The sequence below is a fragment of the Macaca fascicularis genome, chromosome 3, assembly GCF_037993035.2.
Source record: "Macaca fascicularis isolate 582-1 chromosome 3, T2T-MFA8v1.1".
NCBI lineage: Eukaryota > Metazoa > Chordata > Mammalia > Primates > Cercopithecidae > Macaca > Macaca fascicularis.
The window spans coordinates 138,553,442-138,581,071 of record NC_088377.1 but is presented as its reverse complement, the minus strand read 5'-3'; the positions used below and the strand labels follow the sequence as shown (position 1 = coordinate 138,581,071).

At 32.2% G+C, this 27,630-nt stretch overlaps 1 protein-coding gene across 6 annotated transcripts in view; it reads right to left on the bottom strand.

Annotated features, from left to right (window-relative positions):
- The window catches only part of PCLO (piccolo presynaptic cytomatrix protein), a 401,999-nt gene that overhangs the window by 45,991 nt on the left and 328,378 nt on the right, over positions 1-27,630 (bottom strand). For 4 of the 6 annotated variants that reach the window (XM_015447837.3, XM_045388674.2, XM_005550358.4 and 1 more), the window contains 6 exons: positions 24,215-24,308; positions 22,936-23,007; positions 20,600-20,780; positions 18,839-19,033; positions 17,462-17,644; positions 2,349-2,490 (listed from right to left, as the gene is read on the bottom strand). In XM_015447837.3, coding sequence (XP_015303323.3) covers positions 2,349-2,490; positions 17,462-17,644; positions 18,839-19,033; positions 20,600-20,780; positions 22,936-23,007; positions 24,215-24,308 — 867 coding nt within the window. The remainder of the gene's footprint in view (positions 1-2,348; positions 2,491-17,461; positions 17,645-18,838; positions 19,034-20,599; positions 20,781-22,935; positions 23,008-24,214; positions 24,309-27,630) is intronic. The other 2 variants (XM_015447839.3, XM_005550357.4) reach the window with 2 other exon arrangements.

Sequence of the window (27,630 nt, the reverse complement as noted above, 5' to 3'; positions counted from 1 at the left end):
AAGTCTTAGTAATTGTAGCACAACTACATTTTGATAATTTTTGGGGTTGTTCTTGATTCTTAGACTTTATATGTTAAGGGTGATACCCAGCCAGTCTTTGCTTTCGATTAAAACTGATTTTAACATAGGTACTTAGCCAATATGTGTAGTAAGTACATTTTGAAGATTATACAAAAAACTTTCGCAGGATTGTGAAGCTAAGTTAAGTGCAAAGGAAATGTAACTGCGGGTCATGTGAAGGATGTGGTTTCTCTGAATTCCCAATGACTACACTTTAGCTCAGAACATTGTTGCTATGCATTTTATAATTTATATTTTTAAACAATCACTAGATATTTATTACAAACTTTTACTAGCCCAAGCAATAATTTTATTAGATACAATGGGGGATAAAAAAGAACTGCCACATACTACTTCCTACACATATCCTATAGTGGTTTTCAAAAGTAAATATTTGTTGTGCTCATATGGCAAAGCAAGAGTCTCTAGACAGTTGTGCGAAGCTTTGATTCACAAGAGAAACAGAAAGTGGGAAAAACCAAAATTAGAATGTGATATATATATATATATATATATATATATATATATATATATATACATACACATATATATAAAATACATAATCTACTTATTCTACAGACATTCAGATATTGACAAAATAACATATTTACTCTTTGGAAGTTATAACTTTATCATCAGTGTTAAATTATATATTTTGAAAGGTGCAGAAAAATTGGAAGGATAGCAAATTATGTGTGGTTTAAAACCTTTCTAAATTCACATAGCATTTACAGCTTAGGGAGAAATGTAATGAATCTGTAGAAATTATTTTCTGTCAAATTGGATCATCAGAAGTCAAAGACCAATGGGATTAGATTCCTTTTAGGAAGAATTTCCAATAAAATAGAACTGATTAAGTACAAATAACTCTATTGAATCCATAGATGAAATCTCATAAAAGAAAAGAAAGCTAAGATGGGCAGGTGATACAACAATAATTTGCTTAATTTAAATTGAAAAAAAAATGTAGTTAAAAACAACAAAATGAACTCATTTTCACTGTAAAAATCCATTTTCCCTAATGCTTTGCAACTGAACTGTTATCAAAATATTACAATTGTTGTGGACATCAAAAGGAAAGATTTATGAAAACGCTTATTTTAAAACAAAGAGAAATAGAAAATCCACCTGCTGAAAAGTCTCCACTTAGCATTGGAGAAAATGGAAAAGACCCTTCGACAACCCAGCTCAGGGTTGGCAAGCTCTGCAAAGTGCCAGTTAGTAAACATTTTAGATGGGCTGTGTTCTAACGACTTAATTCTGCCCTGTGGCACAAAAGCAGCATCAGGCAACACAGAGCTAATAGGAGTGGTTGTGTTCCAATACAACTTAGTTTATATTCACTGAAATTTAAATTTCCTATAATTTTCACGTGTCACAAAGTATCACATTTCTTTTGATTTTTCCTACACATTCAAAAATGGAAACGCCATTTTTAGCTCACCAGCCTTAGAAAACCAGGTGGTAGACTGAAATTTGCCCTGGCCTAAATCCTGGGACCTGGGTGGCCTAGTGGTATTTTCAAAATCCAGAAGACTAGTTAATAGGGAGGAGAAGGAAAGGTCAGGAAGTTTGGATTTTGTTATTGGAATAGACATAATCTACATATTTATCTTAAATGCTACCAATATGATCAAAGTCATTCTAACACATTAAGTCTGCTAAAGTTTTGCATTTGATTTGCAAAATGACTTTTTTTTTGAGGTTTAATATTATGAATGATTCTTATTCCAAGAGTACCTAGTCAGGGACCTATGCACTACTCGGTACTTGTTGTAGAAAGTATGGAAACACTTCAATGCCTTCAATCTTAATTGTAGAAGGATTTATAGTTGAAAAGTCTCTATAATTATTCACTATGTCCTCTATTTCAAATATGGTATATGGATTCTTTGAATATGCTTAAATCTCTCCTGATTCAAGGTAAATTAATATATGTTTGTCTCAAATACCAGTAATGTTTGTATTTGATCATTATGTGATTAAAACATTTTTGTACTCCTGCTGGACTTTATTCTGGCATGGCTAAGTGATTAGCAGTTTTTACATCAAATAGAGATTGTATTGATTAAGTAGTTCTGGTAGTGACTAACATTTATCCTTAGAATTAACTGAATTATCCAATCTTTCTTGAACTATCTATCTTTACATAGGCATTAACAGTTGAAGTGTCTCAGGGACAATGACTCAGAATTGGATAATTGTCTGGTTATTTCCTGTTAACTGTTGAGAATGCCTTACTCATGATGCTGAGTAAGCTTTGTAGTAACAAAAAGAGACCCACTTACATCCTCGGAATAGGAAATAGATTAGTCTCCCCTGCAGTGCTGCTGCTTCCTTCACTGTCCACGCTATACCCACTGCCAAAGCTGCTGCCCGAGGAGCCGGTGGACACAGAGCTTTCTGCAGGCCGGTGATTGGGAGGCTTTGCTGCATGGTGTGGGAAGATTCAACACCACAGTCAATAAATGAAGCTGACATTGATCTACAAATGCATCATTATACATCTTCTTAATTTACACGTGTAAAGAAACAGCTACTGAAGAACTACATTTTTCAACCTGCCTTTTCGTTTCCTTTACTGATAATGCACAGTGGCAACAATAAATTATTTTACTGTTTTTGTTGGACATCAAGGAAAAACAATCTCCTTTAGGGAAAAAAATATTTAATTTTTAGACCGAGTTAAATAGTATGTAACTATGCTACTATTATTATTTTTGTGGTTTCCTTGTACAGTATTGCAAAAATGATATGGTAAATAAAAAACATTTTTGCTATTTCATGGAGAAAATAATTTAGAAAGATTTGGGTAGATAGAAATGGCAAGATAAAGAAAAGTGCTTATTTTTTTCCTATTACTAGACAATAATCTGTTTTTCTCCTTAGAAGCAAAGATGCAAAATAGAATTTTAAGAAGTGATTGAAAATTCTGTTTGTTTTTATGTACCTTTGCCTGCTATCTCCAGCAAGTTTTTAAAATTTAAAGATATTTGTTTCCCTTCAGGCATTTCCTAGTTTATCATCAAGACTTGTCTCAAGAATTTCCTAAGTTTGATATTTGAATATAAGAATCCATATTCCCATAGAGACATTACAAATTTGTGCAATAAATTATGCAGTAGGGGTATAGTACTAATATTGTTGGCAGAATTGAGAAGAAATCTTGATGGAAAAAGAAGGAAGATAGGCAAGTTTTTCCCCTATTTTGCTGGGGAGAAGTTTCTATAGTAAGTTTTTGAAATTGTTGACATTTGTCTTCTGCCAGAGAGAGTGAACGTTTTGGTCACACCGATCTGGTTTTGACACCCAACCCACTCTTTAGCAACTCTACACCACTTTTCTCATTTGGAAACAATGGAGTCAGTAATGCCTACCTCATAAAATGGTGGTTATGAGGAGTGAGATATGTAGGAACCCAGTAACTTACTCTTTTTCCTCTTGTGATATTATTTGCCACATCCCCACTCTTCTCAAGGGCTTTACTATCAATGGCTGTTTCTTACTGTCTTTGAGCTTAAATAGTCTTTGAAAATGAATTTAACTCTATTCTCTTCTAAATCTAGATGTGTTCAAACCTACAATTCTACTTTGAGTCTTTTTTCTTCATAAATGCATCCCTATCCCATCAGGAGTTTATTAGCCAGTTGGATAGAGTTACACTAATGGGTGAACAGTTGATAATCATTTCATGGTCCTAAGGTATCTACATATTTCTTAAGGATATGTATAAAAACACAATGATTCTTAATCTGGTGGAATTTTAACCAATATAATAACTAAATGAAGTGAAACACATAAACATTGTGTGGGAAACAATTTGAGGACAGGAAATCCACCATCAGGATAGCTAGCATCAAGTCTTGCAAAGGATTTAACTTTTCCCCCATTTCTTCACTTTTTCGATTTCGGCAGTAGCGGGTTCTCTAAAGCCACAAGGAATTTTTATATATATTCCAGTGGCAGTAGGATCGCTTCCCCAGAATACAAATCCCTTCCCCAGAATAGGAACAAGAAATAAATTTTTAATAGTTAGTCAATTGTATATCCGATGTGTATAATTCAGAAATGGCTATTTAGAAAAAGGTGTTCCTAACTTATAGACATCTGATATACAATTGACTAATTGAACTGAATGCTGTAAACAACCAGTCACCAATGAGTTACTAGTAACCCACAGGACTAGATTTGTGGAAACAGAATAGTTATGTTTCTGAATATTTAATTTATGTAGAAGAAACCCAGATGATGTAGTTAGTGTTAAAAAAAAAACTTCTTAAAGGAATAATTTTAAAAATGTAAAGGTAATATGAGTAGAATGTAAAATTATGGACATGTATAAAGTAGATTAAAATGCATAACCTACATAATAAGTCAGATTAGTTAATTGATTATAAACCAAAGAAAGCTGTCATACTTTTTGACTGGGATTCTATAATCCAATTCATAATTTTTAGTATGACACTGACTGGAAGACATTAATTTCATCAGTTGGAAAATCACAATTTACTATTTTCAAAGGTGAACCATAATTATTAGCCACTAATATTTAATCAATTTATATTTATTAAATTAAAATAATTTTAATTCAAGAGCAACCTCACAATGAACAAAAATAGCTACGTTATAAAAATGATTTATTATTTACGTTTCAAAATAGTCCATCCTTTGTTTTGTCAACTTTGGTTTCACCTGATGCAATTTTTAGTTCTATTTCTCTTCTTGAAAAGTTGAGAAATGTGTACAGAATATAAAATACCATAAGAAGAAGAAAGAAACAAAGCTAGAAATAAATTTAAGAAGAGAGTTTTTTTTCCATCTTGCCAATCTCTTTGAATGTAATTCTCATTTTGAAAGCCTGTGCCAGCGTTGTCAATATTTTAAATGCAAACAAATAACATTTTATAAGATATATTAAAAAAGAAAACCAAATCCAGGGGACATTTACCTGTAATGGAACCAGTCTAACATCTCTGTAAAACACGATTACATCTAAGGTTCTGTCTACGGAAATTTTAGGCAGTTAGAAGTTAGGTGAATAATTCAAAAGAATCTAGATATTTGGAGTTATCATAACAAAACATCTGGTGCCGGGTTAAATTCTGTATTCTTAACCTGATATCTAAGTGTAGTGCAGAGATACATAGCCTCACATTTGGTTAGTTTCTGAAAAATGAATTAAATTAAAACACACGACAGATCTTTTCTTCTTACTGGGCTATATCTACATATCATAAAATGTGATAAAACAAAAAATGCAGAGGTTTTGGTAAGCTGGTTCTAAGAATTCGTATTTTCATATATCTTTTCCAGACACTTGAAACATGTTTTTACTCATTTCTTTCTCTTGAAACAGACTTCAAAACTAAAGCATCAATTCTATTAAATTGAGCTAAATCTGCATAAAGGCAAACTTTTATAACAAATAAAGTGTATTTAGGACTTTATTATCTGAAGCTGGATCTTAGGTAATTTCAAGACATCTAATAATTTCAACCAAATTCTTTATTTTGCCTCTCAAAAGAGTTTTTATTGGTCTGCTCCTTTCCAAATACATCTCACATAATTCTTCAAACACTTTACATGGAAGCTCTCTCAGCCCATTCACTCTGGCTCCCTTTGGTTTGGCTTTGTTCTTTCCAACTTTACTAAGCCCTCCTTTATCCCATCACTTTCTTGTGTCTGAATTGAAGTTATCTGTAAAGGCCTAGCTCAGAAATCACCTGCATTTTTCCTCATTTTCCCATTCAGAAGTGACCTGTCCTGTGTCTGGACTCTTGTAGCACATACTCTGTCGTTATTGGAAGCAAAACCTATGTTTTCTCTTTGGTAACCTCCTTAAAAGCTTGTCCCCGAACCATGTTTGAACAACATTTAATGAATAAATAATAATAATAATAATACATTAATACTTTAACCAAACAATCAAAACATCTGAATGATTTAGTAGATAATTTCACTTTTTAAATCAAGCTTTGTGTTTTATGCAAATCATAAATCTCTCATCAAGAGGCCACTTGCTATGGAAGGATATTTTTCCATGTTCTTTGTCAAAGAAACTTTAGTCATTTTTTTTTAAGCTTTTAAAATCAGAGGTAACTTTAATCTGTCATACTGTATAGAAAAAGGTGATCATTCAACTATATTTTTTAACCTTAATCTCCCAAAACACTGGTTTGATTGAAGGAAATATTTAATGAGAATACACTAAACATTGGAGATTATAAGCTTATGAATTTCAAAAAGTTCATAATAGATCACAAATATTACATATATATTTAAAATGAAAGTGACAAAAGAAAATAATATGTATAGTAACATTCTGTGGGAGCCAGCACTACTACAGACTCTGGAACTTGTCCTGATCGCACGTTTGTATGTAGATAGTTGGAGAGCTCTGGGTTATATTTAAGTGTAATATATCTATGTTTTTTTAAGTTATTGAAGGAAACAATATTTTAAACACACTAAAACTAAGTATAATCGTCCATAATTTTATAATTTCAAAATCAACAATTTAGAAATATTCTATCTCTGCTTTATTCTTCCAACTCTCTTAATTACAGTTTCGGAAATCATGGACCTACTATGTGTGAATGTATTATGCACCTGTGTATTACATATGAAAAAAGTTTATATAAATATTGAGAGGCTTTTCTTAGTAGTAAGATACATCTTTGGGGCCATTTTTTATGAATTACATTTTTGTGCCTACTTTCTTTTTGAAATCCTAAGTGTATTATCAAGTACCAAGTACAGGAAAATGTGGATGCTATAAATATATGATGGAATCAGCTCACTCATAGAAAGGTCCTGTGCCCTAAAAGAATAAATCTTAGAATGTTGAATCATTTTTGTAACTCAGTTATTAAGAGGGCATTTCAGGTAAACAAATGTTACCTTCTGTGATGCAATTCAATCTGTTTTAAATTATTCTTTGACCACTTTACTTTCTTTGGCTGTTAGATGGTTCGACATCATTGTGTTTTATTACTCCATTGTGGCTAACCTTAATTAAATCAGTAGTGTCTCTTTGACTGCACATCTGTCTTCAATTAGTTTGCTCTGTTGGCTTTTCCTCCCTCTACCATACAGTACTTAAATATGCAAAGCTATCACTGTACTTACCACATGATGGCAGCACTTTGCTCTGAGAGCACGGATCAAATTGTAGACTACACTTTAACTACTTTTATATCACATCCAATTATCCAAAATTTAAAAGGCAAGGTCTCTGCCTGTCTCACTAAATTCCAAAAATTGAGTGTTTGGAATGTATATAGGTTGCTGTCTATGCTGTTCCATTATTGGTCTTATATCTTTGGTCCAGCACAGAGCTATTTCCAAATATTCTGAGGAGTAATTTATTATGTAGGTAGCTTGTACTTTCCCAAATTACTTGGTTAATGCAGTAGTAAATATCTTCATAGATACAGTCTCTAAAATTTTAAGATTAACTGAAATTAAAAGAAATCAATCAACAATTTTGTTTATTCCAATAGTTTAATGATGGAACGGAAATAACTACCTAGCAGTTTTTAAAATCATGTATTTGGGAATTTTGACTCCCTTTAGCTAGCTTTAATTTTGCTAGCATTTACTTCAGGGATCTTTCTCCTCTCTCTTTCTTTGTTTCTTTTGCTGTCCATCCCTCTTTCCTTTCCTTTCTTCCCGCCTCCTGTCTCTGTCATCTACCTGTTGTTATTGCTATTACTGTTTTTGTTTTTGATATTTTTACTAAAGGGATTTTGCAGTTTTATCTCATATTTTAATTTTCTTTTGAATGTGGACCTTAAAATTTCAGGTTTTAAGTGTCATTGTGACCAGAATTATTTGGAATGTTTTCCCTTGAATTATGTACAGTCATACTTTCTGTATGTTTTCTATTACAGTTCAGAGGTTCTAATTTAAGAAGAGATATTGCATCTTAAAAGTAATTTAGAAGTTTAATTTTTTTTCCAAATCTACTTCAGTATAATTATTATCTATTTGGGAAAATCTAAAGCAAACTGGACACTAGAAAAATGTGCTAGGTAGCTTCAACATAGCTATTTGTAGTTTTCACACACCACCAAATTGTAAGTTTTCACAAATACAGGTGTTCAAACTCTGATATCTCTATCAATCATTTGTAAGTCATTAGGAATGGAAGTTAAAGGAAGGATGTCATTGAAAATTTATTTTTAAATGACAAATTATTAAATGACTTATATCAGTCATTACAGGTATATTTTATATATATGTAAACAATATATCTATTATAAAGGTATTACAAGTCATAAGAAATGGAATGTTGCAGTCTTTTTTCTTATAAAAATAAAAATATTTCTCTTAAGATATTTCACATTCACATAGTGGCTCCTTTTAGAGGAGAAGATGAAGACATGTTGCCTCCATTTGCTGTGTTCCAGAAAGATGGCAAAGCTCTTATATTCACAGTTTCCTCTCTCCATACACATTGGCCTTATGACTGAATTCTTAATGACATTTTAGTGAACAATTTAGTTTGTTTATAATGATTCATTATAGATAATAAGATCAATGATCACTTCGGGAAACAAAAGTAATCATATAAGACAATGTAACAAATGAAAGTGAAGTTAGCTTAACTAATAACATGGCATAGAGGAATTTTTTCTTACGTAAAAAAATACATGCTGGCTCTGTATACTATAATCCTTGCTTTTAAAAGGAAATCATAATGTTGCCTTTTAAGTAGGTCTTCCTTTTTTGAGGTGTTTTTAGTTTAGAAGTGATTTTGGAAGAAACCATTTAAAATATAGTTTACATGAGAATTAAAATTTTATAGTAAATAATGAAAGAAAGTTTAAGACATTATCATATATGAAAACTAAGAAAGTAAATTCATTTTGTCTTTTAATAAATTTAGGCTGTAATTCCAGTTATGTTCAAATAAATAGAATGAAAAAAGAATGTATCCAGTGCCGAGTTCTGCTTTGGTGCTAAAAAATGCAAATACAATAATGATCTTTATCTTCAAAAGATTAATAGCATGGGGGATCACATGTGAAAGAAAAAACATTCAATTTTGAGGTACATCAAATTTTCATGGGCAATTTTTAATTTTTTAATCTTCCTTTTACTCTCTTTTGAAGCAGAGGCATTGTCTTTCTGGCTGTTTGTTTGCACTACACTTGCATTAGGCTGTCAGGCAGGTATTTCCAACTGACAATTGGAGGGGAAAAAAAAAGCTCAAGCAGGAATAAAGACTACGGTAAAACATGCAGGTTTGTTTGAGTAAAAAGTCATTCTAAAAATAGTCACTTTGAAAAAAGTTCTTACATAATCCTGAAACTGTGAGAACTTACATCATGTCTGCTTAGATAACAAGAATGCTGTCCTTAAATCGAATCCGAACATTTTGAAAATTCATTAAATTCTGCCCAAAAGAAAAAGGTTGAGCACATTTCCAGTTTGTTTTCATATCATTCCAATTTGGTCAATGGCCACTAAGTAAAGAGGAAGTTTGGACAGTTATTTGATAAATGCATGTCTGGTCTCACGAGACCTAACCTCCCTAGTTAATGTCATTAATCTTTCTCCAAATAGATTATATTAATGATCTATTAATCTATAACAATCATTTCATTAATCTTTCTCCAAATAGATCCTTAAAAAATACTTTGTCTACGTATAGATGGTTATATTGCAGTGGACTGTACAGATTATGACAGAACCAGAGGCAGAACAAATAAATTATAATTAATTCTATTTTCCAGATTTTTTAAACATGATGATGTTTGGTTGCACATAAATGTAAATCAATGACCGATTGCATTTTTCTTTTTCCATCTCAGTTGAAGATAGACAAAACTCACTTGTCTTACTGTTCATAATTTTTTCCAGATATCTTTAAATTGATTATTCAATAAATATTACTAGCATAGAGATTCATGAAGACAGTAATTTTTGTCTATTTTGTTTGTTGTAGTATCACCAACACCTTGAAGAGGTTCTGTGATATTATTTGCACTAAAAATATCAGCAAATGTATGTAAAAATGATGACCTAGTAAAAGTAATTCAGATCATATTTTTCATAAATGATAAACACGTTTGCAAATATCCTTTTAGCATTAAATATTTTGAAACTTACCAAATTATATACTTAAAATTAAGGATCAAGTATTTGGTAAGAAACTTTCCATTTTTCCTCAAATTTGAATAAAAGTGATCATCTTCAGTGTTTCTGTTGTTATGCCAATACAATTAATTGCCACTATATGGGATCAGTAATGTAGATAATGGAAGATAAAATCAATTGATAATTTATAAACAACTGTTTTTCTATAAATGTTACTTTCAAGATAAGAACAAAAAATTGTATTCTATCTTTATAACACTCCTGTCACTCTACTTCAGCTTGGAAGTGGCTTGATTAAAGCTGATAGGCAGCTTACCAAATTTCAAAAGGAAAAAGTAATAATTATGGATGTATACATATAATCTATATCATTCCCAATAAAATAAAAAAAATGCTATATAGATTAAAAATGTCATTTGTCAATCTTAATAATTATAAATTAACATCAAATGAGAAAGGAAAGAAGGGGTTCTGAAATGCAATAGGAGAGATATGTAAGATACAGAAAATTTAGAGACAAACATGATAAACATGTTTTGGAAGAAGTCCTTGGTTATTCAGTCTTTGACTATTGTAAAAATTATGATTGTGCCTAAGTCTAAGTCAGTGGCTTTTAAATATTTTTAAGCTTAAATATATTTAAACACGTTAATATAATTTAATTTATAATAATTTATAAATTATAATTTAATATACTTAAATATTTAAGCTGGACAACAAGCTTAAATATTTTGATCTTAGAACTTATTTAATAATCCAAAGAACTTTGTTTTATGTAATTTATATCTACTGATATTTATCATATTCAAACTAAATAAAACATTAAAACAAAAAATAGTCAAGCACATATTCCATTAGTCATCAAAGCAATGATGTTATGACACCTTATGTAGCTGCTGGAAAACTCCACTGTACACTTGAGAAAAAAATGAGAGCGAAAAAGCAAATAACATGTTAATCTTAAGAATATTTTGACCTTGCAGACCCCTGAAAGGGTTTCTGGGACACCCCCGCCCCCACTAGGAATCAGTGGACACACTGTGAGAATTACTGGTCAAGACCCACACTCATGGAAATGAAGTACTGTCCAAAATGAGAAGAAACTGATTAGCATCAGTTTCTTTGACAGTCATCGTAACAATTACATATGTCAAGATCATTTTATCATGCTATTTATTTTAATTTTGTGTTTTGTACTGAAAAAATATCAAGTTTTCAGCTGTCTTGAAAAGATTCATTATTGATATTAGCATTCATTTTAATGGTCTCTAATCTTCTTAGGAACTTGTTTCACTCAGAATTTCACAACTCTAGACATATATGGCATGAATTAAAAATATATTGTATCATAAAAACTTGTCTGTTCTATCTTTGGTTAAAAACAAACAAAACAAGAAAATAACTATTTTATGGTGCACAGAAACCCAGAGTAAATAATGATAATTGGCAAGCATAAAATAATGCAAATTCTTCCATAATGAAGTTTTCTGTTCATAAAGTCTCTTTAATGTTTTTGTACATTAATAATAGTTGGATGGAAGCAAAATGGTGATTCAACAGTTATTGAGTTTATTAAATGCCACTGGCAATGAGGATACTTTAAAACAAAAACTACATAATAGGCCTATATAGAAAGACATTTGAATTAGGTAGTTGTAAATATATGTTTTCTGTATTTCTCTATATTCCAAGTTCTTTTTATAAAAAGAATCAGATAAAAATACAGTGTGATCTATAGAACTTGAAATACATGCTTTTGAATTTGAAATGTTTTAAAGAGGAAAAGTGAATTTTGCTATGTTCTTTTTAAGAACAATATGGTAGAAATTATATTTCACTATCTTTCTTACACATTTGGAAATAGAAACCTGCGATCCTGACTTTTACCAAACATTTCTTCTGAAAATTTTTTCTGGTTTGTTTGAGTTGTGGTAATAGGTTGGTGCAAAAGTGACTGCGGGTTTTGCCATTACTTTCAATGGTAAAAACCACAATTACTTTTTGCACCAACCTAATATTATTTTGATTAATCTGTTCAAATTATAATTAACAAATTGCATTTTTCAGTATCTAAAACACATTAAAATATAAAATGATGGCTATATCTACGTCATTCCTGTTCAAACATCTACCAAACTCAACACCCCAATCAAAATTTTGTATTTCTGATATAATTTGGTTTCATTTGAAAATCCATGTGTTTTTGGCTTTTTAATGATTCCTTATATATTAACATGTACATCACAGTAATAAAAAAGAAAAATAATGTTTTCATGGTCTTGTTCAGTATACATGAAGATTCCTTTCATCTTACCCCATACCCACGTTTCTTCCCCCAGATCATGTTGCACAATGGAGAATGGGTGAAATATTATGGTTTACATAATGTATGTAATACATGTGGATGAAAAGTGGAAAAATAACCAAGCATTTCATGGATAGTTAGATATCTGGATTTGGGGACTATTATTAAGTTGACAATTAGTGTCTTTGGCATTCCTCCACCTCTCCTTGGGCAGCATATCCCTGGTTCCATGATCCTCCTATCCAAGTGAGAAAGTTGCCTGCCCCATGCTCTTATTGTACTCTGACTGCCCCCCACCATGTCTCCATTGGCATTCTCATTTCCCTCCCCCATCAGCATTTACTTGCCTGTCTTATTTCCACAGGTCCTGCTTCCTGGTGGTAATCTGATCAACTAACTTTTTGAATATAATTGCATTATAAAAACTAGGCTTTATGGATATTATTTTTAAAGACATGTCATAAATAATATTTAAGAAATCTTGGTATGGTAAAATTTAGGCCTTTCTCTTCTTAGATCATGTATTAATAGTCCCATCCTCATTATTTAGGCCCGTAGCTAGACCATATGACTAAGGCATAACAATTTTGAAGCCAAGTTTGGTGTTTAGATGGGCCAGTTGGTCTTACTTTTCATGTCAGATGAAACGAACATATAAATCCCCATTGTGGACCAGACCAAAGTATGCAGATGGCTCAGTGCAGTTCCATGGCTACTACTGGAAAAGAACAGAAGTGTACCCATTGATGGTAGGCCAGTGAATTCATCTTCAGGAATGAAGGTCCATAAACAAGAGATAGTGTGATATGGTCAGAGTTCTACATTTACTGTCTGATTCTGTATGTATGGCAGAGGTATTTCTAGCAATAAATTTAAATGACTATAGAAATATTTGAAAATGCATAGTGAATCATTCCAAGAAAATGTAGAATCTCTCAAAACCAAAACTTTAGAAGAGCACTTTGATTTTCACAGACAACAAAATGAAATTCTTATCTCAGATAAACAGGTATAGAACTCTGAAAGCTGAAATTGTCCAAATTGATTCTCTTAGATTTTGTTGGATGTTTGCTATGCGCATGTCATTACAGTTCGAATTTTCTTTTTATATTAAACTGCTCAAGGTTTAAACAATTTTTTTTTTGCACAAACACATGGAAATGAGGAATGTAAAATTTGTTTTTATTAATCTTGTACATACAATGTTAAAGAAGACTTCACCTCCAAATGAAACTGATTTCTCTTATGCTTTTTCCTTTATTTTTCTTATGGACCTGTCCTTTACAGAAACAGGGAAGGCTAAAATCCTTCTGACCAGAAGTGATCATCTGCTTCCGGTCAAAAGAAAATGGGGTGCTAATTAGCTACTATCATTTGTAACCAACAATTCCCTCCACTCCCAGTCCCACCCGCTCCCGAACCCATCCACCCACTACCACTTGCCCAAGGCAGAAGCTCCCACAGTGATGGCTTAGTAAGAGTTCACCAAGGCAACGCATGGATATGAAACTCTTCTTTGACAGGTGCCGCAAATGAGCTTTATTGAAAGTGGAGTTTCCAGTAGTGGTCTGTGGAAGTAGCATCAGGCTTTTCTCCTACAATTTGGCCACATCAAGGAACTCGAAATCATATTTCCTTGCATGACTTATCTAATGATTTATCTTCTCACCTAATCTCTCCAACCTGTCCCAATGGTTCTTGTTTTATTGACCAGGGTAGAGGGATATTTCTCCTCATCCTGTATTGCCTGTTTCTAAATTTAAAACTCATACCTAAAATCTTAGTATCAAACAAAAATAGCTCAGGTTTTCCCAACTGTACTTAAATTTAATATATTGGGTTTCAACTAAATAAATCTTCAAGGTTTTAGGAATGCTTCAGCTTGTTTTGGTCTTGATATAGTTTTCAAGCAAACCAACAAATAAAAAATCTTCTGAAATAGCAAGGCTTGTGTTCAACCAAACTAGCTAGCATGGGGAAAACAACAACAACCAAAAACATTTCCAGAGGTTTTTAACTACGGAGAGTTGTTTAGGCATCAGGATGGTTTTGCGCAATCTGTCTATACTTTCCCATCAGGTGTTTTAGTATGAAACTAAACCCCAGGGGGAAAGAAAAAATTCTTTTGACTTACTCCATAATTCTTGTTTGACCCGTATTTTATGCTAGCTCAAGCAGAAATCTGCTGAGAAGCTTACAAAAAATCTTTGAAAAGCTCTTTAGGGACAATTTTTGTCACTCTTGATAGAAATGCCTACAGATGGACCCACAGCCTTTTCTAATGGAGTCAGAAACATTGCCTAATGCCTCACTGGGCTTGCACAGTGGGAAGGCTTCCTTTTGCTAGGTTAAATCAACAATCTTTAGAAAGGAGGACCATGTAGATAGAGAGTATTAATTGAATTCCGCCATCATTTCTGGCTACCGCTAATCATTTGTAAGAACTTGAGAGAGAAGTCATAAGTGACTGTTCTTATTAAAATTAGGAGACTTTGATTTTAAAGGAGACAATGTATTCAAAAATTGTAACTCGAAAAGTCACAAGACAATGTTATATTTGTCAGTTCTGAAAATTTCTAGCTGTGTGTTCTTATACCAGCCAGCCTACCCCTCTGACTCTCTGATTGCTTACCCATAAAAAAACAAGTATAAGAATATTGAAATGACTATCTCATCCACTTAATGTGATAAAATGAGAAATGGATGACAAAACGCTCTGTACAACATGAAGAACTATTCAAATGCAGAGTATTATTTTCAGAATGCAGATGGGATTATATGAACTCCATTTTGAGGTTTGAAATGGGACACTTTTATCCCAACACTTACGATTATTATTAATACTTCTGCAGTTAGTGAACAGGAACTTGCAGGTTCTTTTTATATGTTTGTATCTCTGCCTAGTTTTTCTCTCTGCACTTTAAAGAATTTATATTGCATTTTATATAAATTTAACACTACAGTATGTTTGCTATGAAGTGTCTGGAAATATACATGGATCAATTATATTGGTATATTTATAATAGCAGAAAAATTATACTTTAGAAAATAAGGCTTTTTATTTATCATCTATTAGAACAAAATTAAACATGAAAGCATGCTGTGTTATCTAGTTTTCCTTTTGATTATGATTTTAATAAAGAGTGACTTCTAAGTCAATCACAAGACTAAATGTATGAGAATATCTATTAGAGCACTATTCAAAAAAAGGGATTAAAACACTTTAATATAAATTTTAAGGACTATGTCTAGGAAGAAAATCATATAAAATGTTATGTAGAAACACTTAAGTCACAATAATTAAAAATAAGGTGTGAAATAAGGGAAGTGTTTGATTACTGTGGCATTTATAATTAAAAGAATATTTCAAGTAATAACGTGAATAACATGAAGAAATCAAGTGAACTTATTTGATGGAAGAAAAGGTGAGAGGTGGAATTTTAAAAATGAAAGTTTTAGTAAGGCTAACAAGAAAAAAGAAATTATGCTTTGGTGATAATCTATAAACTGGGCTGAGTAACACATATTCAGAATTATCCTAATGTTTAAGCTGATTGTTTCCTTAATTACCTAATTTAGGAAACACCTCAGTGGTTTACCTCTGTAATGCGACATATGTCTTACATTGCCACCACATATATAATTAATTGAGAGAAGGACATATGAAATGTTTTTAATTTTATGAGAATAAAAAGAATGCAACAGGAAAGTATAAGGCTTGATTTTAATTTTGTGCCAAATATGGACTCATAAAATCAAATATTTTAGGGCTGAGAAGTACTGAAGGGGACAAATACTAGTATCCTATTTTTTAAAAAAATTATTTTAATATGTGCTTTTGAATTAAATTTGAAGATAATTGTATAATCACCCTAGCTTCATTCTTTGTCACTGGCAGTGGCACTCTTTCTTTGGGGAAAATTCTAGAAATGTTGGGGTTAGGTTACAGATGGGTGTACATGTGCTTTCGTTTCCGAACACAGCTATGAGTTCAAGGTTAGCCACTTCTCCAAAGCAATGGAATTTACCTTCCTCTATCCAGGAACCTGAGAAGATTGCAAAGTAGATCAGACGTGGGAGACAGAAATAGCAGAAATGTTGCCTAGGGTAGCCCAATCCCATTATTTATTTACATTTTAATGTAATCTCTGATGCTTTTATTTGGTGACAATTTTCCATCTATCTTACAGTGTTTCCAAGATGGAACTTTGTCCTGCTCTCAAATGTCCAATCATTACAGCTGTCACTAGCAATGAAGCAGTAATTAAAATCTACTGCAACGAAATCAAATGAGAAAACAAAACTGACACATTCATTTTAAGCTGCATCATATAACAATGGCTCAGAACCCAGTAGTTTATGAATGAAATAAAGATACTTTATTTATTACACAGGCACTTGGAGATTCACATGCCCAACACATCTGATACACTTAACAACTATGGAAACACGAGTGGAAAATGTCTGTTTGTAGGATCAAGAGAGAACTTTCACCATGTAAAGGTAAATGAATGCATTAACAATTTTTCCTTTACTTTCCTCTAAGAATTTTCAAAATCCACTAAATTTTTAAAAGTTACACTTGAAATAATAGGCAACAAAAACTGATCCACATTCCAACTGGTAGGCTAACTTGAACTGTGAGCAATTTAAACTTTTATCACAATGAAACATATTTATAGTCATGCTTGAACAGATTAGGTTAGTAGCATGCATTCCATTCTGCAATATGAATATTGTTAATCTATTTCCCAACCAAAGTCAAAAGATGCCCAGTGCATAGAAAAATACAAATCACTGTAGTCAATATATTACGGGACTGGTCTTGGGACTTACATGGTGATGATGAAGTCCTGAAATGCCATGCCCACAAAAGCACATTAAAAAGTGGATAAACATATTTTATCAGACAATCTCTAAAAATTAAAGAGGAGAGCTTTAAATTTGGGGGATGTTCTTGCTGTGTGCTTTGAACAGGGCCTTTCTGCTCACCTCCTTCTGGCTTGACTGGTCCATCAGACATCACCTTCCTGAGGGCTAGCTGGCTTTGGTCTTGGTTGCCATTGGCTGGTGGAGGCAGATTATCAGACTGAGTTCTTTGAATTGGGAGGACTCCTGCTATGCTGTGTCTGTGCTGCTTCCTGGCATGATTAGACTGACCGCTTTTATGTGCTGCTGTGGCAGTGTGGGTGAAATGGAAACCCAGAGTATGTATCCTCAGATGGAACCAGCTTAAATGTTATTCATGCAAACAGAAGTGCTCTTTTGCTGTATTTAAATAAGTTGTGTTTTCAAATGCCAAAATGACACCACATGCACAGCACTAAAGGGGTTTAAAACTGGCTGTTTCTTTGGAAATGATGACTAGGGAGATGCAGAGAACAACGATCTATCTCCATTGCCTGGCTAATGCCTTTTAGAAGTAACAGGGCACCTACATTTGTGACATATTTGCACTTATTTTTATATAATTATATCAATTGACTAAATTTTCACAAATGAAATGAAAATACAGCAGTTAAGATAGGTCAATTGTTATATTTTGCTTGACTTATAGCTACCAGACATAGTACATTTTGATTTCCAATGGTTAGAAAAAAAATCTGTAAAATCTGTCATCGCATACAAAGTGTGATCCAACAGAATGGACCCAATTGTGCTCCTCAATGAAGTTGCATTGCCTCATGACATGTGCTTATATATATATTAATTTAATGTAGTTTTTTGAGAATATAAGAAATAAGATTTTCTTCACAGACTTTTCAAGACTACAAATTTTTGCACATGGAAAGTTACCATATTTCACAAGCATAATTTATTAGTGTTTTAAAGCACTGTCTTGAAATGGCTTTTCCTCCAAGGTTCTAGAAGTTGACTGTTGGTTGCATTATCTTCTGCCTAGACTTTTTGAGTGTTTTCAGACACAAGAATCTAATTGTGAATCTGCTCTAAATACTTATATGAGTGCACTTTTTTATTTTTTGGTATAAGGTCTGAAAAACTGGCAGCCACTTGTGCTTATAATTTCTGTATTCTAAAAGATATTTAAGCGCAAACAAAAAGGACACACAACATTGCTTTGCCTCCAAACATCACAGACACTGTATCAAATGCTATGAGCCAGGTTGGATGGATGGTGTAAACAAAGGAGAAACAGCCAGTTTTATTTCAGTCTATGTAAATAAAAAAAATCTAAATAAGAAAGAGCATATTAATGTATTGATATCGTTCTTACACAGACGAAGGGACAGAGAACAGGGTGAGCAGAGGATGTTGAAAACTGAAAGCAAACAGGAAAGGACAGCAGGAAAGAAAGGCAACAGATGAACATTAAGCTGCCATGCTGAGGAATTTATTTGCGTCTTTTACTTGGTTGAATGCGGAGTTGTTGCACGGCAGCTTCGGCAGCAGCTATGGCAGCCCCTGCATCTTCCAGGTGGGTCTGAGTGACGCTGGTTTTGCTTTGACTGCGAGATGGTCCATGAGAACGGAGATGGCCTTCTGATGATGATTTTGAGCTACCAGGACTACTATGGGATTTCTCAATGGTGGGAACCTGCATGTCTGGTCACAAAAGGGTAAAACATGAGTTAAAGTTGTTCCAGCACTCCTCCTGTCAAGCTTAGTCTACACATAATTTGAAACTGTCTAAACTTTATGTTAATTCTGGGTCTTATATGATTCATTTATGCAACTGGTCATCATAGAGAACTGTGATTAAACATCTGGGAAACAATTTGGGGGAGGAAAGGCAAAAGGATGATAGCAATGAGAAGAGATAACTTTGAAAAAAGAAATACATTCTGACTAGCTTCTAGTAATAAATATGTTAACTTCTAGTTTCAACAAGCACCTCTGCTAATTCCAGTACAGGTCAGGTAGGAGACGGTACACAGGAGGAGTTTTAAGTAAAAACAGGATGAAGGATGTAAGTCACTAGGACATATTAAATGTGGAGATTGTAGAATCATGCCTCAAACCATTGTAGAGAATGTATGGATCACATATTTCCTAAGGCAGTCATAGAAAGAGATCTTTATACTAATGATCTTGCAGAATGTTAAGCAAGATAGAGTTGAGATGGCTAAGTAGAACCCATAAATGATCTATAAAACTCATTAATAAATAATCTACAGCACTCGTAGTCAGTGGTTTATGATACCAACTCAGTGGCCTACTGGACATGGACTCACTTTCTCATCTCCTAGAACACTTGCATTAATGATTCAGAGAATCTCATATACAAAGAACCACTTTTCAATTTGATGGACTTTCCTAGAAAAGGTGACAAAGAAGTAATATTCAAGTCCAATATAAAAATTATATTTAATACTTATAAATAGTTCAGTATATGTAGGTAAGGTACCACACGTTTTATCCCACAGAGGCAGTAACTCAGTTTATGATGAGGATTAATGTTGTGTTGTAGGACAGCTGGTAATGAACCTCTCAAAGGAAAAGCTCATTTGAATGAGAGTGCTGTGCATATTTGCATATTGTCAAACCCAATGTATGGCACTGTTATTTAAAAAATAATTTATTAAAAAATTAGCTTGAGTTCAACATTTAGGAAAGACTTAAGTAAATTTCAGCATACCAATTGTTTTGATGACAAGGGAAAATATTCTTTGTATGATAAATAAAAAGTAGCATGCAAAATTATATTTATTGGGTAAGACAATATTTATGGACAACCAGAGATTCAAAAGTAGAAGGATTATACCTTAATGCTAATGATGATTATGTCTAGTCAATGAACCAGTAGGGATTTTTCTATTATCTTTATGAAATACCCAAATGCATTTTCTGAAATCATGTTATCATGGATTTTGAGGTGGAATAGACCAAACAGCTCATATAGTCCAACCTCCTCCATTTTACATGTTGGAAAATGGACAGTTAGAGAAGTGAAGATTACAAAGTCCTACACCTAAGTATGGATGATGATCTGAGAATAAAGCCCATCTCTCCTGACTCCACATCCATCACTCTTTGCATGACATTATATTAAGTATTTTCCAGTCATGTCTAGTCTATTAGTATATGTTAAATGTACAAACATTTACACTAAGAAGATACAGACTGAACAAATAGACACAAAGCTTTTTCTGCTTAAAAAGTATTTCCTACCCTTTGATGGGTCAGGGAAGATACCATGGCTTCTGCTTTTGATAACAGATGGCTTTGGGGACTGCTGGCTGCTCTGACTGGAATGCGACTTGCCATGATCAATGCTTTCAGTCTGTTCTTTGAGAGGATACCACCTTGGAGTGTTATCGAGGTGAGATGTGCTAGATAAATCAATCAATACCTGAAAAAAAGTGTAACAAATCATGACATTTAAGGACTAAAGTACGTTTAATTCATTACTTTTTCTATGTTCTAAAATTTATTAAAGGATATAAACCAAGGAATACAGTATAACTTTTGAGGATGATGATTCTTTCTTCTTCATTTTTCTTTACCAATGATACTGGAAACAATGTCTTTTACATACTAGATGCTTAATAAATGTTTGCTTGAACTGAACTGTATAAAATTTTTGACTATTAAATAAATTATTTGGATATGATGTTAAAAGGGTCACAAGTCAATCTGTTCATAAAACAAAACTTCTTTTTGTTGTAAGAACTCATTTTAATCTTAAGGGTGAAACCCCGTCTCTGCTAAAAAAACAAAAACAAAAAAAATTAGCCGAGCGTGGTGGCTGGTGCCTGTAGTCCCAGCTACGAGGGAGGCTGAGGCAGGACAATGGCGTGAACCTGGGAGGTGGAGCTTGCAGTGAGCTGAGATCGCGCCACCACACTTCAGCCCAGGCAACACAGCGAGACTCCGTCTCAGAAAAGAAAAAAAAAAAAGAACTCATAACTCATTCTAATCTTAAACTGGATTAGCAACCTTGAAAAATGTTTGATTTTAGTCACAAAAGAGACAAACTGGAAAAGAATGAGAAAGTTGCAATTATAAATTTATTTATTCTATTTTAAAACACACTTTAGTTCACATTTGAAATAGGGATATGACTAACACATTTCGTCGTGGTTTAATTGGCAACTTTTTTTTTCTTAGTACATTGGTGCATTTTGCAGTTGCTGACATCTTAGATATGATGAGCTAAAAAGAAATGAAAACCAGACCAATGGATATATGCTTTAGGCTCATGTAAACATAAGACCATAAATTAGAGGGACTTCAATAAGTCACTTTTTTGAGACATAAAATCAGACATAATACTAATCTAGAGTACTCTTGCCTAAGATCAAGATTCGTCAAAGTGGCTAGAGCTGGATGGAGCTGGAAGGTAAGGGTCAAATGCTCCGGTTTTGGTGAAAAGAGAGGTGCAAAGTCTTAACAACCAAACAAGGCCTCATTATCACCTTGATTACACAACCGTTTTATATAATCTCTATCAAAAGGATATCATATTTTGTAGGTTTTGGAGATTATTTTTAATATTCATTCATAACTTCTACCCTAAGCAGAACACTAAACAATATGTGTGTGTATATATATTATATATACTATATATGTATAGTATAGATATTATATATGTATAGTATATATACATTGTATATATAATGTGTACATAAACATATATACACTATACATACAATTGTATACACTGTATAGTATACAGACACATATACATTGTATGTATATACACATTATGTATACAATGTATAATATATGTGTATACACAACATATATAATCTACATTATACAATGTGTACATATCTACATTATACATATAATGTTCCTATGTATAAACAATGTATGTATTATGTTCATATCTATAAACAATGTATCTATATCTATACATGTGTGTATATATATAATAGATTAAAAAAATCACAAGATTTGTTCACTCTACCAATTTCATGATTAGGTTATTTATTTACTTTTAAATTTTTACAAGTACATAGTAAGTGTATGTATTTATGGGGTATATGAGATATTCTGACACAGGCATACAATTAGGTTATTTTGATTCCTTGATGTTAATGTAAAAATTGTTTTTATTGTTTTCTCCTACTTGTAGTTTTGCTTCTTAAAATGTTTTCAGCAATTTTTCTCAGGAAACTTAATTATAAATAACAATGCAATATATCACATCGAATCAATTAAAGAACGTGTAAATGCATTTTGAAAAGTCCAGGCCATTTTATAATATGATAAATTTATTACTTCAAATCTCATTTGGACTCACAGTATGATTGCATATCTTCCTATTGAAACAAAATTTCATCTTAGAAATTAATTATAAAGTACATCAAGTGATAGAGTGAAAATCATTTCTTGAGTTGGTATTAATCTACTCAAAGAGTAAATCAGGAAATAAATTCTATCTGCCAAAAGATTTTATGCAGAAATGGCTATCTTACAAACTTCAGAAATATGCTTTGCATCATGCTTTAATTGGTGGTTTACCATAGCAGCAAATAAGGGAAAGGAAGTCAGAGGCTTACCTCCCCAAGGAAGTCGTTGGATGAAAATCTATCATAATCCCAAACTGTCACCTCCAGTGTTTTCTTCTTGAGCTATATAGTTCAAATAGAAACCTAATTAACCTATCTTTCCATCATACATTTTCATTATACATATACAGTAGACATATTTATTTTTATTTCCTTAAACTCCTTCCATTTATGTGAAAATACTTAAAATTTTACCAAAAACTATGTAGTTTAAATATATTAAATATTACATAAAATTTGAATGATTTTGCACTCTAGTGTTTGATTATATGGAACATTATTTTGTGAATAAAATGATAATTCTTATTTATTGTATCCCCACCTCATTTTCAAAAATAGAAATCAGAATTTATAAGTACTCTAAATACAAGAAATTCATAGATTGCAAAAACGTCTAGTATTATATAGATGAAGTACTTGGATTAGATGCTTCAGCAATTTCTAAAAAACTTAGTAGCATTGTCTTATTTCTGCAGGTGAGTTTATTTTAAATTCACAAACCCAGATTATAATTTATATCAAGCTTTGTTTTTGTAATCAAATTAATCTACTAGAAGACAAATTAAGAACCTCATTTTGAAAGACAGTTCACTTGTAAATTGGTTTATATGGGAACTGTCTTTGCAGTCTTCTCTCTGAATTCAACTTTATACATTTCAGTTATTGTCTGTTACTCAAGCAAAGTTATAAAAATGCAGATTTTCAGAAGCACATTAGTGTAATTTTGTCTACAGTTACTTATCTGTGGTGATAACCCTTTATACTAGTCATCATTTTGTGTTCTTCTATAGAGTTTAGCACCACAGTGCCAGATTCTTAGGAGGCCTCAATTTAGCAAAGAGATGAGATCCTAAAATATTGTCTGGTGCAGTAATACAGTTCTATGCATTGAATCTTGTTTTTTCTGTATACTGTGTATGAAAGTCAAAATATAGCCAGTTGGAAAATATATTTCCCTCTCAAATTTGATAACTGTGGCTTAGTCTATTAAAAATTTTAAATTCTGAAATAATCAATGGAAAATATTCCACTAGTTTTCTTATTTTATTTGTTTATGTTTTGGCTGCTTTGTCAAAATGGGCACATTTACTTTCACCCTATGTTTAAACGTCACTCATTTTTTTCCCATTGTCTACATTTCTTACATGTATTTTACTCAACTTTTTCTGTTTGATTGGCAAAATGTATATAGATCCAATTTTTGAATAATTGTGCTATCACTGTACTTATATTAGCCTAATTCTGTCACCTAGAAATAATCTTTACATACCTGTTCCATGGAAATACTTTTATAAATTACTGTTTGATTCCACTCAGGATTAAGACTTTTCTGGACATATTTAGTCCTTCTCTTGTACTCAGCACTGAATTGGGAGAAAAGAAAGAGTTATCTTGATTATTCACCTTAGTTGATGACTTCACAGTTAAACTAAAGGACATGCAGACTATTCAAGATATTTTATTTCAAATCACTCTATAATTATCTCATCATCCTCATGTCTTAAACCCTGAATGCACAGTGACAACTTAAAAATATGTTGGATGCTTGTAGTTTTCTTTGCCCTAAAGATTTTTTTTTAAAAGAAATGCTTGTAGGTGTTCTAACTATACTATAATTTAGAAATCTTACTCTTTCCTGAACATAGGAGGTAATTATATGAACTAAATGGTAACATCAATGTTATTGCCCGATAAACAGTAATTTGGTGTTTAACTTCCCTATAGTTTTGCATGTATGGAAAAGCAAAACTAAAACATTGTAATGACTGTACTGATTGAGAAAAAGATGAAGAATGGCTGTTGCTGTGGCTGACATTCCATAAACACTTGTTATCTGATATTTAAAGTATATTTACCAACACTCTTGGTAAAGTATATTTAATGCAGTTATAAAGCAATTTTAATTAAATATAAATTTTTGGTTTATGTCAATATGTTATTTTACAATTGATGAACCAAATAAAATCTTTCCTCAATTATTATAACTTGGGACATTTGCATTAATCCTTGACTTTCCATTTCCTCTGAGCACCAATTAGAAGCTTATATGCTACACATTTAAAAACAACTTAATTTTCAAAGCATATCCTAATTAAGTCTGGCAGAACATGTATAGCTGTCACCAACTGATGGGGTTGAAATTAGATTACTGTCATTTGCTATTACCAAATGGTGCCCACACAGACAAGGCCTTTCTCTAACTCTCACTGCTTTTTTTCTGCATTTTCTGCCTAAGCTTATGTCTCACGTTCTAAATAATACTTCATCTCTGGTGGACACTAGAGTCCTGTAAACCAGCCTCTTTGTCTGGGAGTCTTTACATATGTCTGGACTTCACAAGTTGCCTTTCCTAAAAGGGGCTGGATCCTGTCCCTTGTAATCTGTAGTTCTATTCCAAACTATTGTCAAACTAACTCTTGCTACATTCCTGGTCTCAAATACTGCCATATCCTGGATGCCTGGAAATTTTCCCCAGCCACTAATTTACCTACACATTCTAGAGAAAGCTAATGAGAATCAAACTCCAGGTCACCACTTACTTTTAAAGATGGGCCTACAGGCAAGTACTTTCCCTGTCTCTCTGATTTTATTTTCTTACCAGTCAGATACAAAGGAAGTAATTCTTAACATTGACTGCATAATGGGATCACCTGAGTTCTGGTGGTGGGAGGTGGGTCAGTCAACCCTTCACCCACTTCCCTCTTAACCCTGCTTACACCCCGAAGGAAAGTCTGATGTAATTAGTCTGGGATGAGGCTTGAATATTAGGATTTTTGAAGGCTCCGAGGTGAATCTAATGTGTAGCCAAGATTAAGAAGCACCGAGTTGGTGTTTCATAACACTTCACAAGTCAGCCATTGTGAGCTGAATCCAATTGAAATAAAGCAGTGTTCCTCCCACTTCAACCAATTTGAATGTACACAATTTGACAGTTGTCACTCAAGATAAATTACAAACAATTTTAGGGAAATTTAGAGACAATGATTTAAAGAAAGAGGAGCTCTCATAGACTGTGGATAGGAAGTTTCTATATAGACTTTTTAGATAAATTTGTCAATATCTGGTGAAGTTTAAGTTTATATACCCAAACATCCAAATATTCAATTTCTACTAATTCCACTTCTACCATAAATTCTCCTACCTGTGAACAAGAAATTTGTTCAAGAATATTAATTGTAACATTATTTCAATAGTAAGCCAATAGAAGAAAGAATAAATACATTTTGATATATTCATTTCAATGAAATAGTAAGTGGCATTGAAAATCAATTAAATAAATCTTAAAAGCCTCCATATATCAAGATAGATATATCTTGAAAAAAGTTTTGATCAAACACTTAATATAGTATGGTATGATGGTACAAAGAAAAAATCATGTGAAATACGATTACACATCATATATACATGTATATTTGACATACATATATTAATATTGTAAGAAAACTTGTAAATTATGAATATTAAATTCAATTTAGTGAGTTTTTTTGATGGACAGGGAAGTGATTTCAGAGAGCCTCCGGGTATTATCTTTTATTTTAAAACATCTAAAACAAATATAGCAAAATCTTGAGATCTGACAAAATTGGAGAGCAAGCACACAGATATTTGTTAGGGTATTTTCTATAATTTTTAGAAAATATTTCATAATGAAATATTGAAACTTGATATTTTGAAACTTGAAATATTTCATAATGAAAAATTCAAAAATTTTTAGTAAGATACGTTGCTTTAAATTTAGTTTTGGATTCTTTTTTGATGGTAACATAGAATTAATGACTTAATTTGATGGCGATAGAATTCGTGTCTAAAAAAAGTGTCTACACAAAAGTGTCTACACAGAAATAATACATAGAAATTAATACATAGAAAGAGTTAATAACTTTGATAGTGACATAGAAAGAATTTGTGACTACTTTTCAGTTAATAGTAAACGTGGATTGCTACTTGAGAATCATGGCTATTCTCCTATGTGAATATACACAGGAAACAAACACATGGTAGTATGAGTTTTAAAGCCTCTGTTTGTTTTGGACTTACTTATCAATGTGGTGAGGTTATGGAAACCATATTAAGATTTATCTAATATACTGAACAGTAATGAAATTATGCTTTTTAAGTTCTAAAATATATGCAATTTGTTTAACAAGATGGGAATTAATACCAAATGCAAACCCACGTACTATCACTAAAGTTCTGGGTCTGCCAATATATATTAAAATAGTCTGCAGTAGTATTGAAGTATCTTTGAAGGGATTTATTAGTCCCTATCTTTTCTTAATCCATACATGTTAATAATTGTTATTCAAATTGTTCAAATCCACATTTAGTCTTTGTTTTCACTTATACACCTAGCAAAAATTATTGAATACCAACTCCGTATCAGGAATTGTACATCTCTATCAACTAAAAATCCCTTGTATTGTATTGACATATGAGTATGTATTTAATTCATGCATGAAAAGCATTTTTAAAAGCAAGCATATTAAAATCATAACTAACATTTATTAAATGCCTATTCTTTCCTCTGGTAAAGTTCTAAGTGCTTTTCATGTATTAACTCATGTAATACTCATATTAACCCCATTTTACAGGTATTACTTCTTATTCCATTTTATAGGCGAGAAAACTTGAAGCTCGGAAAAATTAAGGCATATTGTCAAAGTTACATAGTTATTAACTGGTAGG